This window comes from Salvia splendens, chromosome 14 (assembly GCF_004379255.2).
Source record: "Salvia splendens isolate huo1 chromosome 14, SspV2, whole genome shotgun sequence".
Taxonomy (NCBI): domain Eukaryota; kingdom Viridiplantae; phylum Streptophyta; class Magnoliopsida; order Lamiales; family Lamiaceae; genus Salvia; species Salvia splendens.
In genome coordinates, this window is record NC_056045.1 from 1,672,984 (window position 1) to 1,690,666 (window position 17,683).

The 17,683-nt window shown below is 37.5% G+C and overlaps 2 protein-coding genes and 1 pseudogene across 2 annotated transcripts; 2 read left to right on the forward strand and 1 right to left on the reverse strand.

Annotated features, from left to right (window-relative positions):
* The first annotated feature begins 7,624 nt into the window (after positions 1-7,624).
* On the forward strand, positions 7,625-8,471 carry LOC121765632. Its single transcript, XM_042161835.1, has 3 exons — positions 7,625-7,851; positions 7,976-8,258; positions 8,376-8,471. Exons 1-3 carry the CDS (start codon positions 7,625-7,627, stop codon positions 8,469-8,471), a joined length of 606 nt encoding a protein of 201 aa, XP_042017769.1.
* Positions 8,472-9,009: 538 nt separating this feature from the next.
* Positions 9,010-10,934, forward strand: LOC121765633 (annotated as a pseudogene).
* Positions 10,935-11,826: 892 nt separating this feature from the next.
* On the reverse strand, positions 11,827-14,002 carry LOC121763483 (WUSCHEL-related homeobox 4-like). Its single transcript, XM_042159505.1, has 3 exons — positions 13,631-14,002; positions 12,293-12,595; positions 11,827-12,129 (listed from the first exon to the last, which is right to left on the reverse strand). Exons 1-3 carry the CDS (start codon positions 13,859-13,861, stop codon positions 11,968-11,970), a joined length of 696 nt encoding a protein of 231 aa, XP_042015439.1. The 5' UTR covers positions 13,862-14,002; the 3' UTR covers positions 11,827-11,967.
* Between the last annotated feature and the right edge of the window lie 3,681 nt (positions 14,003-17,683).

Here is a 17,683-nt window from a genome sequence, read left to right on the forward strand (position 1 = left end):
GCGCTCCCATTCGTCAACGGCATAGCCGTTGTGTTTAAACTTTTTTTTATTTTTATTTTTTAAAAATCGGTATTTAATTATAAATAATGCTAAAAAATAAAAAAAAATATTTTCCAAATCCCAAAAATATGGCCGTTTTTTTCCCGTTTTTTCTGAATTTTTTTTATTTTTTTTTATTTTTTTTTCCCCAAAATCATCTATAAATACACACATTCATCATCCATTTATCACATCAAATCATCTCTCATTCATCTCTCATTCATAATTCTCATACAAACTATCAACACATTCATCCCCCACTCAAAATCTCAAATGGATTTCACCCATATTATGGCGGAAGCGGAACGCGAAGAACAAGAATACTACGAACAACATCGTGCCGCTTACGAAGCATATGTCGCGGCGAATACCCCTGCTCCTCCTCCTCAACGAACCAGATCAAATCGACGGTACATCCATCGTGACCGGGAGGGAGCCCACGAAAGGCTCGTTGCCGACTACTTTGCCGACCAGCCGCGGTTTCCGGCAGATTACTTCAGGCGCCGTTTTCGCATGTCAAAGCGCTTGTTCATGCGAATTGTCAACACATTGTCCGCACGTGTTGAATACTTTCAAACAGGTGTAGATGCAGCCGGCCGGCAAAGTATCACGGCGTTGCAGAAGTGTACGTGTGCCATCCGACAACTCGCTACTGGGCAAACGGCCGACATGTTCGACGAGTATTTGCATATCGGTGAGTCCACTGGAATCCTATGTTTAAAGAATTTTTGCGAGGGCGTTCGTTCTGCTTTTGGGGATGAATTCCTTCGAGCACCCACCACTGATGATTGCCAACGGTTGCTTCGTCTTCATGAATCAGTCCATGGCTTTCCCGGAATGCTTGGCAGCATTGACTGCATGCATTGGAGGTGGAAGAATTGTCCGACTGCTTGGAGGGGGCAACACTTGAGCGGTCACAAAGGCGGCGGCCCAACGCTTATCCTTGAGGCGGTCGCCGACTACCGCCTATGGATTTGGCATGCATATTTCGGCGTTGCTGGATCCAACAACGACTTGAATGTGCTATATTCGTCACCACTCTTCAATGATGTGATGAATGGTGTAGCACCGGCGATCGACTTCACCATCAACGGAAATATATACCGCATGGGTTACTATCTCGCCAATGGTATCTACCCAAGGTGGTCGACGTTCGTGAAGACGCTCCACAACCCGCACGACCCGAGACGGGTTCTTTTTGCGCAGCGTCAAGAGTCAGCGCGGAAAGATGTCGAAAGAGCCTTCGGGGTCCTTCAAGCTCGATTCAACATTGTGAAGGCCCCGGCTCGGCTGTGGTACGTGAATAATATCGCCGACATCATGTTCACGTGTATTATATTACACAACATGATTATAGCCGACGAAGGGCCGAGGGCGGCTAGCTTCTACGACGAGGACGAAGCCGGAAGCTCAACAGCGAGGTCTCCCCTACGCCGAGGCGAGCATACGACGGTTGGCCAGAGGATCGAGACAAGACACACAATGCGCGATACTCGAATCCACAATCAACTACAAGAAGACCTAATCAACCACATGTGGGCGAAATTCGGCAACGAGTAGTGTCATTTTTAATTTTTAGGATTTTAAATTTTTAATTTTTAGGATTTTAATTATGTAATTTTTAATTTTTAGGATTTTAATTATGCAATGTTTAATTTTATTTGTCATTTGTAATATTTATTGTGGGTTTTAAATGAATTTTAATATTATGGAAATGTTTTTGTGTAATTGAATTTTATATTAATTGTGCTCGTCCTTGCGGAAGAGCACAGTTGTGGGTGTTGTGCTCTTGCCAGAGAGCAGGCATGAATAGTACCGCCCGGGCCCACAACCGTGCCGCTGGCAAGAGCACGGTTGTGGATGCTCTTAAGGACTTTTATGTGGAATTCGAAAATATTCGGTTAATTATTTCTCTTTCGGTTAATGGACAGCGGTTCGAGTTAACGGTTCAAAATTTTTGGAAATACTTCCTCTTCAATTAATAGATAGAGGGTTCGAATTATTGCTTTAATTTTTTTTACGATGATAGTAATTTTTTTGGGTACAAAATGGAGTATTAATTTGGTCTGGAATATATAATTTGTTAATACACATATAAATACTAACTGAGTGGTGTTAATCTAAGAAAGGCTCACCTATTTGATGTATTTATAATTAATTTCATAAAAAGAGAAATAAGCAATATATTTGTTCTTAAATTTAAGAGTGAACTACGCAATGCGTGCAAAACGAATAGTTCATGGACCATTTGCGTAAGAGCATTTTTGGACTTTCATATCTAGGTACTGGATTTGATATTTTCTTTATATTTCTCTCTAGTACTAAATATGATATTTTCTTATAGTTTGAGTACCTAAAATGATATTATTCACTTCACTTTTTAAACATTTTATGTCATATCTTCATTCTCCCTCTTTCTCTAAAAATTGTAGGAAGTAAAAAATTAAAATAAAAAATAGTATGGAATTCTTAAATATTTATTAATTATAAAAACCAAAATTATAAATTTAATTATAAAAATAATTTATAGCAAAATTTAATTTTGATTGTGATTTGATTATTTTTTAAATATTAAATATTAATTTTTTTAATTAAAATTAAATTCTTAATTTTTAATTAATCATAATATTTAATATTAAAAATTTATTGAATCAGAATCCAATTAAAGTTAGCTAAAATTTATTTTGTTAATTAAATTTATAATTTTAAATTTTATTCCATATTTAAAAATTTCATAGTGTATTTTTTTATTTTAATTTTTTACTTCCTAAAATTTTTAGTGAAAGAGAAAGAAAGAAAATATAACATAAAGTGATTGAAAAAGTGAAGTGAATAATATCATTTTAGGTACTCAAACTATAAGAAAATATCATATTTAGTACTAGAGAGAAAGATAAAGAAAATATCAAATCTCTTACCTAGATATGAAAGTTTAAAAATGCCATTCATGCCTTTGGGCGATTTTTGGTGCAAAATTATGATGAATAGTGAAAAGGTCAACAATGTGATTATACCTTAGTTCAGGAACTATCCACGATATTTTTAAAGTTTAGGTACCATTTGCATGCAAAACGCATAGTGCAGGCTAAATTTAAACAAGCAATGCTTATGCTTGTATACATACAACAACCCAATTAAGATAGTGCTAAGCAGCCCATTAAATTAGTAGTAATAACTTTAAGACCATAATTAAATTAAATACTAATAGTCCAAACTATTGGGCTGAAACAATATAGAATACCTAGAGGTCTCCAAACCGAACCGAACCGGCCCGGAATCGTCACCGGCGGTTCCGAACCGGAACCGGAACCGTCGACGGCGGTTCGAACCGGGACCGGAACCGCCGGTTCCCACGGGCCGGTTCAGGTTTGCGAATTTTGAAGAACCGTAACCGGCGGTTCCGAACCGCCGGTCTCGCCGGAACCGCCGGTTCGGCGGTTTCCGACAACTCCCGACACCTTTTCAGGCCTACTTCCTAGCCTTTTCAGAAACCGCTCCCGCGGTCGCCGGTTTGGGCAGAAACCGTTGACGAAAACCGCCGGTTTCGACCGAAAAATCGGCGGTTCCGCCGTTGTTTTTAAAATTTTGAAATTTGAAATTGACGAAAAACCGGCGGTTCGGCCGTTATTTTCAAAAATTAAATTTTTTTTTAATCACAATTTTCCCCTATAAATACCCCCATCCTCTTCATTTCTACTCACCTCATTCTTGTGTTAATAAGAATTTCTCTCTCAATCTCAATTTCTCTATTCTCCATCCTCATTCTCCTAAGTTGTTTACGTTATTTGCGCTCATAATTTACTCACGTTGTTCACGTTATCATCTTCACACAATCACACTACTCTCTATTCTCCACTTTCAATTTCCATAAATATTTATATCATGTCTTCATCTCGTCGTGGTGGTAATCGGGGCAAGTGAATTGCCCAAGATCAAAGTGATACTCGTCGTCGACGTGCCCCTTCTAGAGCACAAGTTGCGGAGGAGGTGGGAAGGCTAGCCGCTCTTCGAGCTCAAGTAAGTTATAATATGTTTTAATTTTTTGTTAATTCATTTTTATTAAATTCATAATTTCATTTTTCAACATCTATGTGTCTATGTGCTTTATTTTTGTGTTAGTATTTTTAATTAGTTGTATAATTTTCGTAGGAGGAAGAAGATCGAAATGCGGCCTTGTTACTTGCCCTCGCCGACGACGACCAACAAGGGGGGGGGGCATTCACATTCGGCTTCGCGTTTCGAGTACGATGTGAATCTATCGTCGGACGAAGGCGATGATGGATCGCATCAATTCCCCCCTTCCAGCACCGGCCAAGTTGGCGACAATGATGAGGAGGAGGCCGATGCTCCTCCTCCCGCAGAACGACAAAAGAAAAAGATGCCTCCCAAGTTGAAATCCGAGATTTTCACCAAACATTTCAAGAAGGTCCCAGTGGTAATTTCAAATCCTAATGATCCGACCACTACCGGTGAGACAAGTGAGTTCAAAGCATATTGCAACTATTGCGATAAAGTCTATCCATTTGTTATCGGTGGGGGATATGGTACTCTCCATCGCCATTTGAAGGCAAAACACCCCGTGGAATATGGGCATTCTAAGTCCCAAAGCCAAATAAACTTCCCCGTCGGCTCATCGTCTCAAACAGGTATGCCGCTATTTAAATATGATCCGAAAAAAGTTACCGATGCTATGGTAAGATGGGCGGCAATGAAACATTTTCCGTTCAATTTTTTTAATGACAAAAAATATGAAGTTCTATGCAAACCGCTTGTAATGTTGCTACAAAGAGAATTCCCCTCTCTACTGCTCAAAGATCTAACAATCGTCAGTTTTTTGACAAAAAAAGAGAGGTTGGAAAATTTCTATCCACCTTGGGGCACAAAGTTAATATTTGCTCCGATGTGTGGACGGATTCTTTCCAACGAAATTTTTACATGGGAATTTCATGTCATTTTATAGACAATAGTTGGTCTTTAAATAAACGTTTAATTGGTTTTAGACAATTTCCTTCCCCACACACCGCACAAGCAATTGCATCTTAAATTATTCAAGTTTTGAATGAGTATGAGTTATGCAACAAGATATTTTCGGTTGGTTTTGATAACGCAACCGCTAACACCGCAAGTATATCCGATTTAATTGCGGCTTGCTCCCCGGCGATAAGTGGTAAGTATTTTCACCAACGATGTATTTGTCATATTTTAAACTTATGTGTACAAGCTGCTTTGTCTTTATGGCAAAGACATATTCAACCTATTACTACAGCTGTATCATTGGTCCACTGGAAGCCTCAAATTGGCAAGGCGTGGAAGAAGTATTGCCACACGAAGAAAATAAGGTACACAACTTTTACTTTAGACGTGTCTACTAGATGGAACTCTACATATGATATGTTGCATTATACATTGGAGCATATAGAATATTTAGTTGATTTTTATAGAACTTACCATGTTGATGATTTATATCTAACATCTTCTTGTTGGGATCAATGCATGAGCTTGTTTAAGTTATTCAAAGGTTTTCGAAATGCCACTATTGAGTTATCGGGTGTGTATTATTGCACATCCGTTCGTGTTTTAGAACATTGCATGATCATATCACTTGGTTTTAAAACTGCAATAAAAAATTCCACAAACAATCTTGAGTTAATGTGTGTTTTATATTACATGGTTGAAAAATGGCTCAAGTATTTCAACGAGATCCCCACGGTTTTTTTGCTTGCCAAAGTTTTGGATCCAAAGTGGAAACTAGTTGGTACTTTCAAAATTTTAGAATTTTATTACAACAATTTGGCTTCTATTGATCTTGAACCACTCCGAGCTTTGCAAACTGACGAGGATGACAACTACATAAACCTACAAACATTCCAAATAAACCTCCCCCACCTCCCAAGCCTCCAAAGAAGTTTTGAGTTCGACTTGCGGGCTCTCTTGCACGATTACGAAGCCAAGTACAACCGTACCCACCAAGTGAGACCTAGACCCCCCTCCCCCCGCGTCAAACACATAACTTTGGCTTCTTCCAAGTTGATGACCCCGACGCCCAATCCCAATTGGCGGACCTATACGGCTTCAGCAGCGGAGGAAGGACGGCAAATTCGACAAGTGAGTTAGACTTATATTTTGACTCACACTTTTCATTCAATGAGAAAGAAGGAGGTCCTGTTCCCCAACAAATCGACGTCCTAGATTGGTGGGGATCACACGAGAAAGATTTTCCCATCCTTGCATCAATGGCCAAGGAGATCTTTTCGGTTCCGGCTTCCACTGTCGCCGTCGAGTCCGCCTTTAGTGTTGGAGGCAAGGTCTTGGACGACAGAAGAAGTAGACTCACCGGGCAAAACATGGAAGCCACCATGTTACTTGATGATTGGTGCTCCACCGAAATTAGAGACCAAGAACCGGATTGGAACAATCAAGTAGTACAACTCGACCAAGACTACTTCCCCGACGAAGAAGAGTAGGCGCGCCGCCAATTCCTACGATCAAGCCAAATAGGTAAGCAAGGTAAAAGAACTACGTGGACTTTGATTCCAAAATGCAATTGAGCATTGAGGATACGTATGCATCTCAACTTAAATTTTAAATTTAAGTTGGGCTCAAGTCCTTTTCCTTTATTTTTTCCCCTTTGTTTCGAATATGTAATTTGTAAACTTTAATAAAAACTTTAAGTCTTTTGTAATTTATAATTTTTAAGTTGTAATTTGTAAATTTTAAGTTGTAATTTGTAGTTTTAAAGTTGTAATTTGTAAATTTTTAGTTGTAATTTGTAATTTTAAAGTTGTAATTTGTATCAATAAAATTGCATTTGTACAACGCTTTATTCTAATTTTATTTATACAAATATATTTACATTTTTTTACTTGAATTACAAATTCACAATGTATAAAAAAAACTGAACCGCCGAACCGGACGAACCGGCCCGGAACCGGACATGCAACGGCGGTTCCAGCGGTTCACTTGAACCGGCGATTCACGGTTCAGGAACCGAAACCGCCGAACCTTGGCCGGGCCGGTTCAGGTTCACTTATTTTTTGAACCGGAACCGGCGGTTCCGAACCGTGAACCGCCGGTTCCCGAACCGTGGTGACGTCTAAGAATACCTACCCAAAAGTACTACTACTACTATTAATTTTTCATTCACATTATCACATACCTTTGTAGACAAAATCTAGAATTCTAGATAACTTTTGATATGTCCATAAAAAGCAAAATACGAGCGACAAGAAAGTCATCAACAAAAATATAAAATAAATCCTTTTCATATAGTACTTTTTATAAGAGATAACTCCCTTAAAAGTCACCAATTTTGCCCGAATTTCAGATTTTCCCACGACCTTTAAAATTGGCGTATAAAGTCACCAACTTTGCTGGGTCGCTGGTATCTCCCAAATTGATCCGACCCTGTGTTTTCCGGCAACTGAGTGTCCTATGTGGCATGCCTGAATGTTGACGTGGATGGCAACGGAAAATCGTAAAACAACGTCGTTTCCTGAGTGTCCAAATTGTGAGTATTCCCGAAATCGGAATTCCACGCTTTCTCTATGCGCCATTTTCCGGCATATCGCACCGCCGCGGCGACGCCATGAAGGAAGAGGAAGAAGACACCATTAATCCTGCCATCTCCGAGATACAGCAGCAGCTTCACTCCCTCTTGGACTCCATCTCCCGCGTCCAAATCCTCAATGGCAAATGGTCGCTCATAACCACCAAGCTCACATCTTTACACAACCGCCTCTCTGACCTCTCCACCACCGCCTCCAACAACAACAACCCCCTCTCCTCAAACCTCCTCCGCACCATCTCCGCCACGTGCTCTTCCGCCGCCTCACTCTCCTCACGCTGCCACTCCCCCACTCGTTGTCAGCGAAGTTCGACGCCCACACCAACGATCTCCAAGTAATCGTCAACAACGGCTTGCTCGCTCAAAACGCAGACGTTTCGCCCTCCGCCAGGAGAGCTCCGTCCTAGAATTGCTGATGAGCCGGCTGCAGATCGGGTCCACCCAGTCGAAGAGCTCTGTCCTAGAATCGCTGATTGGTTTGTTACAGGAAGACCCTAAGAATTTGCTGATTGCGGTGGCGCAGGGGATTATTCTGGTGCTCGTGAGCCTTCTCGATTGTAGCAGTTCCTCCGAATTGAAGGAGAAATCAGTGAGCGCAATCGCCAAAATCTCGACTGAGGATTCGAGCAAGCACGATTTGCTGGCTGAGGGTTTGGTATTGCTGAACAATTTCTCCCGGGGAGGCCGGCCTCGACGGACTCCGTGAAGACGCCGGCCTTTTCGCCTTTGAAATCCGACCTTTCTGCCTTTGAAATCGGTGATGTTGACGTAGCCGGAGGTGCCAGCGGCCTCGCCGGAGGCTTGGAAAAGGGTGGAGGTGGTGGTGGAGCCCTTGGTGATTTGGTGGAGTTTTTTGGAGCCGAAGTAGTCGGCGAAGTAGTCGGCTTCGTATTTTTTTAATTTTGTTTTTTAAGTTTTTTTATGTTGCACAGTCAGTGATTGTTGCCCATGTCACCGCCACGAGACGCCACATCAATAAAATACGACACGTCAGCTCGCTCTTTCGCCGGAAAAACTTTCATGGGAAATCGGCAACTAAATGCAAAGTTGGTGACTTTATACGCCAATTTTAAAGATCGTGGGAAAAACCGGAATTCGGGCAAAGTTGGTGACTTTATACACGCCAATACTACTATTATTAATTTTTCATTCACATTATCACATACCTTTGTAGACAAAATCTAGAATTCTAGATAACTTTTGATATGTCCATAAAAAGCAAAATACAAGCGACAAGAAAGTCATCAACAAAAATATAAAATAAATCCTTTTCATACAGTACTTTTTATAAACATAAAGTAATTTTCACATTTGGCCTAGTATTTTTTTATTTAACCGAGCAAAATCTAAACTATTAGTACTACTATATATCTTACACATAATTACAAACACAAACACAAATCTTGATCGGCAATGGATTTCCTCACAATCTTGATTCTACTCTCGTTCTTTCTTTCCACCTTACTTTTCCTTCTCCTGGGACCAAACATAATTGGTCCCAAGTCGAAGCTCCCACCGGGTCCCACCCCGTTACCAATCATAGGTAACATCCACCTCCTCGGTCGTAACCCCCACCGCAGTCTTGCAAAGCTCTCCCGGACCTATGGCCCCCTGATGCACCTCAAGCTCGGTAGCATCACCACAATCGTGGCATCCTCGCCAGAGATTGCCAGGGAGATCCTGCAAAAGCACGACCAGACGTGCTCCAGTCGTGCAGTGCCCTGCGTGGCCCAGGCTATGGGCCACGCAGAGGCCTCCATGGCCTGGCTCCCCGTGGGGAGCCAGTGGCGCAAGCTGCGCAAGATCACCAAGGAGCACATGTTCACCCCGCAAAAGGTCAACGCGAGCGAACCCCTCCGCCAAGAGAAGCTGCGCCAGTTGCGCGTTCACTTGGTGGAGGGCTGCGGAAGGGAGGTGATTTTCGAGGAGGTCGCCTTCCTGACGGCTCTCAATCTTATCTCTACTACTTTATTCTCTGTCGACTTCGCCAGCCTCGACTCTGGCTCGTCCCACGAGGAGGTGAAGTAGATCATTCGGGGGCTTATGGAGATCACCGGCACTCCTAACGTGGCTGATTTCTTCCCGATTTTGAGATTGGTGGATCCACAAGGGCTCAAGCGCAAGGCAAATGTTTACTTGGGAAAGATGCTCGACAAATTTGATGAGATTATTAGTAAAAGGTTGGAAGAAAGGGACAAATCTTCGGATTGTACGAGGAAGACGGATTTGCTTGAAGTGCTACTCGATCTCAATCAAGAAGATGAAGCTTACTTGAGCCTCCATGATATCAAACACCTACTTAGTGTAAGAATTTAATACATGAATATCACTTTCTTTTTATTTCTATAATAAAAATGATAATAATGTCATGCACTTTCCACAATGACACATTAGTAATTTAGTAGTTTGGAAAATATATAAGAATATTTTAGGTTGCTAGCATGCATTGAATAGTTGGTACATCGTTAATTTCAAAAACGAAATTGATTTATTGAATATTACTTCTAATTTGACATTTTCAAAGGTTTTGCGAGATTGATTTATTGAATATTATTAATTTGGCATTTTCAAGGTTTGACTTTGGATTAGAGTAGTAAATAGTGCGTATATTTTGTATTTATGGGAACACCCTTGATTTCAAGTGTGACATGCTATGAGTATGACCTATAGGTTTCGGGTTAATTAGATAGAAAGCAATAGTATTAGTTGTTTATAAATACAAATAAATTAAAAGAGTGTCTACTTCACTACTTTGTGTTATTTTGGACTAAAATGACAACACATGCTTATAAATAACGGCGGATTCTGGTGTGATTGGAGTAACGGAATACCTTATAATCGGTCATGAAGGCTAAAAAACTCCACTAAATTCACATTTTGGAGTTATGATGGACAACTTGAAGGGTTAGAGATCGATTTTGTTTATGTTCAACATCTGTTAAATGTGTCAACCATCGTTTGAGCCCGAGCGGTTTGTAGGCGGCTCGGTCGACTACAAAGGGCGGGATTTCGGGCTTATTTCGTTTGGGTCGGGCCGGAGAATCTGCCCCGGGCTGCCGCTGGCGCACTTGATGGTGCATCTCATGGTTGCGTCGATGATACATGAGTTTGATTGGGAAGCACAAGATGTGGATATGGATGATGTGTTCGGGCTTTCTCTACACAAGGCCCGGCCTCTCAAGGCCTTTCCTATCATTAAAAGTTGAGTGATTAATTCTATAGCACTACTATATATTATCATTAGTCGGACATGTGTCTCGTGACCACGAAATTTGTGTAATAAGATGATGAATTCATCTCAGATTTTTATAGCTTAGAGTTAAAAATGATTATTGGCTAGATGATGTTTTAAGAACTAGTAGTTCTACTATATTTTAATTTAGTCAACTTTTATACACAGATAAATATAGACATAGATATGAATATTATGTTTGGACGTTATCAAATGCAAACTCTAAATATTGTACAAACTTTAAAATATGATCTGAATCATTAGAAAATGTCAATAAATAACAAAATATTAGCAACAAAAAATATCAACACAGTGTCAAAGGTTGATGTTGTGTTGAAACTGTGTTGACATTTTTTGTTGCTATTATTTTGTCATATGTTGTTATTTTCTAACGATTCAGATTATAGTTTAGAGTTTGCATTTTTATCACTATCCATGTTCTGTGAGTTGGTTAACTTAATTGTACTTGCAATGTGATATCTCGTCAGCATATTATTTGAAGAAAAAATCATGACCGTGATGAATCCAGAAAATGAAATTTGTAGGGTTAGAACTCGTGGTTGGATAAGGTTTTCACCAACTCGTTGGCGTTGTCTGCCACTGTTTAGGCCGAGGAAGCAAATTTTCTTTTCGAAGCTACTTGAATCATAAAAATTGCACAAATATTTTTGAAATTTTCCCACAATCCATCATTCGATCATGCACAACTCCACCTAAATCCGTCCATGTGATCTGGTAAAATATCCCACAATATTGATTGACTAAAACACCCTTCGTGGTAATAATCTGAACAAATTGGTTGCCATATTCTCATATCCATTACACTGTGGTAATATCTAATAATTGGTATTTGGTCTTAGTTCCATTTTCATGCGTCACTTCACTAACAATTGTATTACACTTTTAGCACTACTAAACTTAAAAGTTAATAGTTGTAGTCAAAAGTTTAACATTTCTAGATCGTCACAGACAAATCATAAATAGTTCATTATTGATCAACTAAGAGAAGATATTCCCTTGATATTAATTCAAAGAAAATCACAGATAAAGAAGCTACAAAGACACCATCTTCTCTCAGGATCAATCAAAAGCAAAAAAAAGATTAAATTAAGTTAAAATTAACTCTAATTAATTAATCCCAACAATAATCCCTCAAAGAAGCCCTCCCTTCCGGGTGCAAAGGGAAAAGCTTCAATGTCCTATCTCCCTCTTGCTCTTGCTCTTCCTCTTCTCTACAATACTCGTTCACTTCATCGAAAACGCACTTCCTCTTGTTACGATTATTCTCCTCTTCCTGCATTAAATATTTCATTTCATCAATACACGTCACACACACCCAATAATAGTCTTAAATATTTCATTTAATCAATTATCACCCATCACATCTAAAAATTAATGTTACTAACATATTTCATTTCCAGTCAGTGACTAATTAGGTCAACCAATGTCCAACGCACCTTATTGGGCGACGAGAGGAAGAGAGAAGAAGCGTGATCGGGGAAGGGGGCCGGGGGAGGCGTTCGGGGAGAGTGGCCGAGGCTAGTGCGCTTTTGCTTCTGACGCTCGCGCGCTTTGTGGTTTTGAAACCAGTAAAACACGTTTTTGCCTTCGATCTTGCCATATTTGCTTAGCTGCGCTGTGACCTGCTCGATCTGTTGGGCGTTGGGAGTTCGCATGCCTCTCCGGTAGAGCATGTCGAGTATTCCGATCTGCTCCTGCGTCGGATTCCACCGCGTGCCGCCTGGCTGCGCCGCCTCTACCTATAATATGCCTCAGTTTTCAACATGCTCTTTTGAATTTTGAAATGATGCTTTTTTGCTTGTTTTACAATATTTTGTCAAATTAGGTGGCTCGTGATATGAATTTCCTAAAAAAATATTTCAATCCCATAATTTAATATATTATGGTTATTTTGTCCAAATTCGTAACGGAATATGAGATTAAACACTCTTTCGAATGGGGAATTATAAGGGTGGTCTTAGCGGACGCAGAAAAAAAAAATTGGTAAACTCTCACGTACTGCGTTTATTATTTTGTAGATTTTTTTAAAAAAAAATCACATATTTGTATAAGATATTGTTACTGTCTATGTCATTGGTTGCTAGTTAGATGCGAACACAAAAAACTATTATGGTAAGAGCTATACGTTTTTTATTCTAGGTTCAAAATTTTGAGACGATAATTTTTGTACAATTGATACAAAATACCTAAAATTGGACGATAGTATATGGTTATTAGCTTAGTTGCGTAGAAGTGCGTCCGTGACTACCAAAATCATATAGTACTAGTAAAAAGATCGAGATTGATAAATTTTAATTCTGCCAAAATTATAAAAATTATCGAGCTTGATTTTCAATAATATTGTCAGAATCATAAAATAAATTAGCATATTATATTAATAAGCCATGATATACAAAGTGTTAAATTCTTAATTTATGTAAATTAAATAGTGTTAGGTACCAATCATGGGAGATTTGCCATGCAATTTTATTTAATTAAGTAATATATTGATTGAATTATTTATGTTATACTCCCTCCGTCCCATGTTACTCGCACTTTTCATTTTAGGCCGTAAATTTGGGATTGATTTTTTTATGTAATTAAAAAAGAATTTTAGGTGTAATGAGACATCACTTAATAAAAGAGCTCTTAACTTAAACTAACATATTAATTAAATGCATTAATTCTAACTTAAATTATAAATAGTGTAAGGACTTTGTGACGAGCCGAAAAGTAAACGTGCGAGTAGCACGGGACGGAGGGAGTATGTAAGTGGGAATTGTTTATATTGTTACCTGAGATGAGTTTCTCTTTTGAATGTCTGCGTTTGTTGGACTACATTGATCGGGTTTGATGAAGCTCTTGAGATCGAATGCGGCGGTGGTGGTGGAGAGCGTGTCGTCGGCGATGGAGAGCTTGAGGCCGAGGGGGTGGAAGCGCTTGCAGCCTAGGGTAAGGGAAGATGGGTCGTGGTCCCAGATGAGTCCACGTGGCAGTTGATGCACCTTCATTGCTTGAATTCCCATGGAGAAAAAAATGTTTGAGGTATGAGTTTTGATGGCAAATTGGGTGGTGGTTATATAGGAAAAGGTGATGTACTGATTTGAGAGAGAAAGGCTAAGGTTGATGAGGGGAAAATGAGAGTGGAGTCATTGATTATTAACCAAGACCAAATGATGAGGCGAGGTTGACTTTATGATTTCCATGTTTATAAAGAGAAATGGAAAAGTTGGTGTCTAGAGATAAAAAAAAAAGTAAAACCTCTTTTTAAAAAAGTTGAATTTGGTTTGTGCAAAAAAAAAAATCATAATAGTGAAAGATTTAAAATGTTTCACTAGGTATTTTGCCCATTGTGGAAAATTTCGCCTGAGTCCAACTCGTTCTGAGTCGTTAGATTTTACGGATACTAGATATGATCATATTGACTTATGCATATGTGATATGTGAAAAATTGATCAATCAAAACCCTAATGAAGTAATGAGGCTCCATGTATCTTAAAATCAAGTAGTAACTTTGACGAGTGACTCACTAATTATATAAATTGATACATGTGATTAATTCACATTTTCGATAGGGGACAACCCTGCATATGTAAGTCATTCGTATTCATGGAAAAGTACTTGATACGTACGCGAAGATAAGCTGACCAAATTCGACTAATCAGATTTCATCCTAAAATCAGTCGATGATAGAAGGGCTAATCCACTAGTTAACATATACTATATGTGAATTCTATCTTTTAATTACACATCTAAGATAATTATTGTTGGGGGTATATCATTATTGAAGAGGCGTGCGTGTGAGTGAATGAAATGGTAGTATATATAATATGTGCGTGTGGTTGGATAGTCCCAATCCAAGTTTAATTTTCTTTGCTTTCATGATGAGGTTCTCTCCCTATGCTTTTCGGTGCCTCTTTCTTTTCACATTCTCTCATTTGTCTTTTCTTTTCTTTTTCTTTTTCTCCTTTTTTCAAACTTTTATCAGTGTAAAGTTGGAGGGAAAATGTGCAAAAGTGAACCCACAATCCCAATAACTTGAAAATGCAAACGCCTTTCTTTCTTTTTTCTATTGGCCTTTTCAAGATACCAATGTGTGTGGTGTGATTCAACAGTTAAATGCCGTCTTTCTAGTATTGAAATTTGAAATTAGTTTGGCTCCACAAACTATATAGTGGTATTATTTTATTTTGATTATAAATATATATTTGTAGTTTCTAATGTCTCACATCAGACGTAGGAATAACAATTGGGTTGAGATTTATAAATCAAACGGATTTTCTCTTCTAATATTATGCTAGTTTTTTTCAAATGAATAATGGTGGTATAAGAGAAGAGCTTGTCATAATTGACTATGTATAACTTTAGAGCGGTGAACTGAGAAAGAAATTAATCGCGACCAACGAGGATGCTGACCCTTAAAAGAGGTAAATTGTTACAGACTCTAGTATCCTATATCTGTTGTAAAAGATTTAGTGAATCTAGTATCTCAAATTTATTGTGAAGGCCAACTAGTATGTAGTTTAGGGACTAGTGTCTCGCATTGGTTATGAAGAGCAACTAGAATTAAGTTTATATAGACCGAGGATATATCTCAGAGTGGTAGCTTGAGTTTATTGATCAAATAAATTTATAAACATATTTGATCTTCCTAAAAAATGAAAATCAGTAACAAAGAAAATGACTGATATATTAAACAAATAAAAAAAATCTATTATTCCCTTTTCGCTAGTGAATTAATGTATATAACAGATGGAGGCAACCGAAATTAAAATATATTGACTATTGACAGTCATTCTATATATAGTATAGTAAATATATTTCAATTTAAAATAAGTGGAGTAATTAAATAAAGTAATGAAAGTGAGGAACTATAGTAATATAATACTGCGTGCACAAACAATCATATAAATCCAAAAGTAGTGTATTTGTAAATTGTACGCACATATCTTTCATCCTGTTTTAATTATTGGGAACTGTTAGTTCCCCAAATAGTTTAATTCCACCACTCACTTTCAAAGAAAAATAAAATAAATAAAATCATGTTTTTTTATTGTTAGAGATCAAAATCTTGCATGATTTCGGACATCTGGGCTCAACATTCGTGTACTACACAGAGTCAAACATAAATTATTTGATAAAGTAGTTCATAGTGGATGATAGCAAGTATCAAGTATTTAATTTAAAAAATAGTGATTATTATCATATCAATTATCAAACAATAAAGGTATTTAACTTACCAATGCAATGACAATGATGAAGATAACATGTATGTGTGTATCATATAGTACTATATTTTGTTATAATTTTTTAAATTATAAATAAATTTCCTGAAAAAAAATCTTTAAAATGTGTGATTGGTGTTGATTTCTTAATAGATTGTTAACTGGTTAATTTATTTGGTCGGTTTATAGGAAACTAATTATTTGGTTACTTATTCAAAAGATAATGATTTTCGTTACCTTTTTCAACAATTATTTAAGAAATTAAAGAGAAAACCAATTTGTAGATACTATTTTTATTCATTAGACACGTGAAGTGTCATTAGGTACGATAATTACGGACTAATCGAGCAAAAAGAGTTTTGCTACAAAAAAGAACAAAAATTTTGCTAAATCGGTGTTAATCAAATTATTAATATTTAATCCGTTCATTTCTATGGGCATGACCTTTGTGTCTGTATTTGGAATTCTTTACTGCAAATTGATTACTTATTTTGTCGATGATATACATTAATCACTTCACGTGAATAAATATGGAAGTCAAACTTAATTAGTAATTAGGGCTAAGAACTTTGAATAAAATGCAAACAAGATCTAGACTTTGTTAAAATGCAGTTAGTATATTTTGATTTTGGTGATCCCAACTTTATAATCATAAATAATTTAATTGAAATTATGTGTATACGCACAATCCTATATATATATATATATCTCATTGAAATTTAGAACAAACATCCACTTCTAATTTGCTAATTCAAATAATATAACCTCCCACACTTTGCTTGTAATCGTTTTGGTAAAGATAAATACTTTATGCTCATCTAAGTCATCTTGCCGACTACCCAAATCGTTGTGTTTTTTTTCACATGAATAAATAGTTCCCAATAAAAAAATTGCTAAAATTGTAACAAATCAACTTTTTTCGTAATCATGTGTCGTTCCAAAAGGTTTTTGCTCATCAAATAGACTATTCAAATCTTAATGTTACTTGGTGGAGTTTATGGTTTAGTATTTGGAATTTGATTTTTTATTTTGCACAATTAATGTCTTAAAGGTTATTTATAATTTAATCCCCAACATTTAGGATTTCTATTCAATTTAGACTGAACATTAAGAACTTGGGGGTAGAGATCTAACTTTAGCATTTTTTGTATCCAATTTTTAGCACAATATTAGTCTTGAAATTTTGATATTCATGTGGTTTTAAGTTCAAAACTTATGACAACTTTAAATCCCCAATGCTTGGGATCGTCTTCTCGAATCTTCTTGTCGTGGGATGTCCAACGATAGAGTAATAGTGTTAAGAAGTTCTTGTAATGTATTTAGCTTAAAAGGTGAAATTTTAATTGTTGTATTGTAAAAATTGAAATAATTTTGCAAATAACCAAAAGATCGGATATTAAATTACAAATAACCATTTCTTAAATTATAACATTAATTTGAGGGATGAAGCTTGAAATTTAGCTAGTGGGAGATGTTCAATAAGACACTCCATGATTTGATTTAGAGGAATAATAATGGGTCAAAGATAAAGTGGGGTATGGAAGTTGGATAGCATGATGAATAGGCCAACTCAGTGGAAGAAATGGTGGGAATCCATCATTGCTAAAACAAATCTATACCTTT

Bases quoted from the DNA above. Each gene is read 5' to 3' on its own strand.
- LOC121765632 (XM_042161835.1), top strand. From the start codon at position 7,625: ATGAAGGAAGAGGAAGAAGACACCATTAATCCTGCCATCTCCGAGATA. The intron at 7,852-7,975 runs GTGCTCTTCCGC...CTCAAAACGCAG, and splicing joins CTCCGCACCATCTCCGCCAC to ACGTTTCGCCCTCCGCCAGG. The intron at 8,259-8,375 runs GTATTGCTGAAC...ATGTTGACGTAG, and splicing joins ATTTGCTGGCTGAGGGTTTG to CCGGAGGTGCCAGCGGCCTC.
- LOC121763483 (XM_042159505.1), bottom strand. From the start codon at position 13,861: ATGGGAATTCAAGCAATGAAGGTGCATCAACTGCCACGTGGACTCATC. The intron at 12,596-13,630 runs GTAACAATATAA...GGCATATTATAG, and splicing joins AAAAGAGAAACTCATCTCAG to GTAGAGGCGGCGCAGCCAGG. The intron at 12,130-12,292 runs GTGCGTTGGACA...TATTTAATGCAG, and splicing joins TCCTCTCGTCGCCCAATAAG to GAAGAGGAGAATAATCGTAA.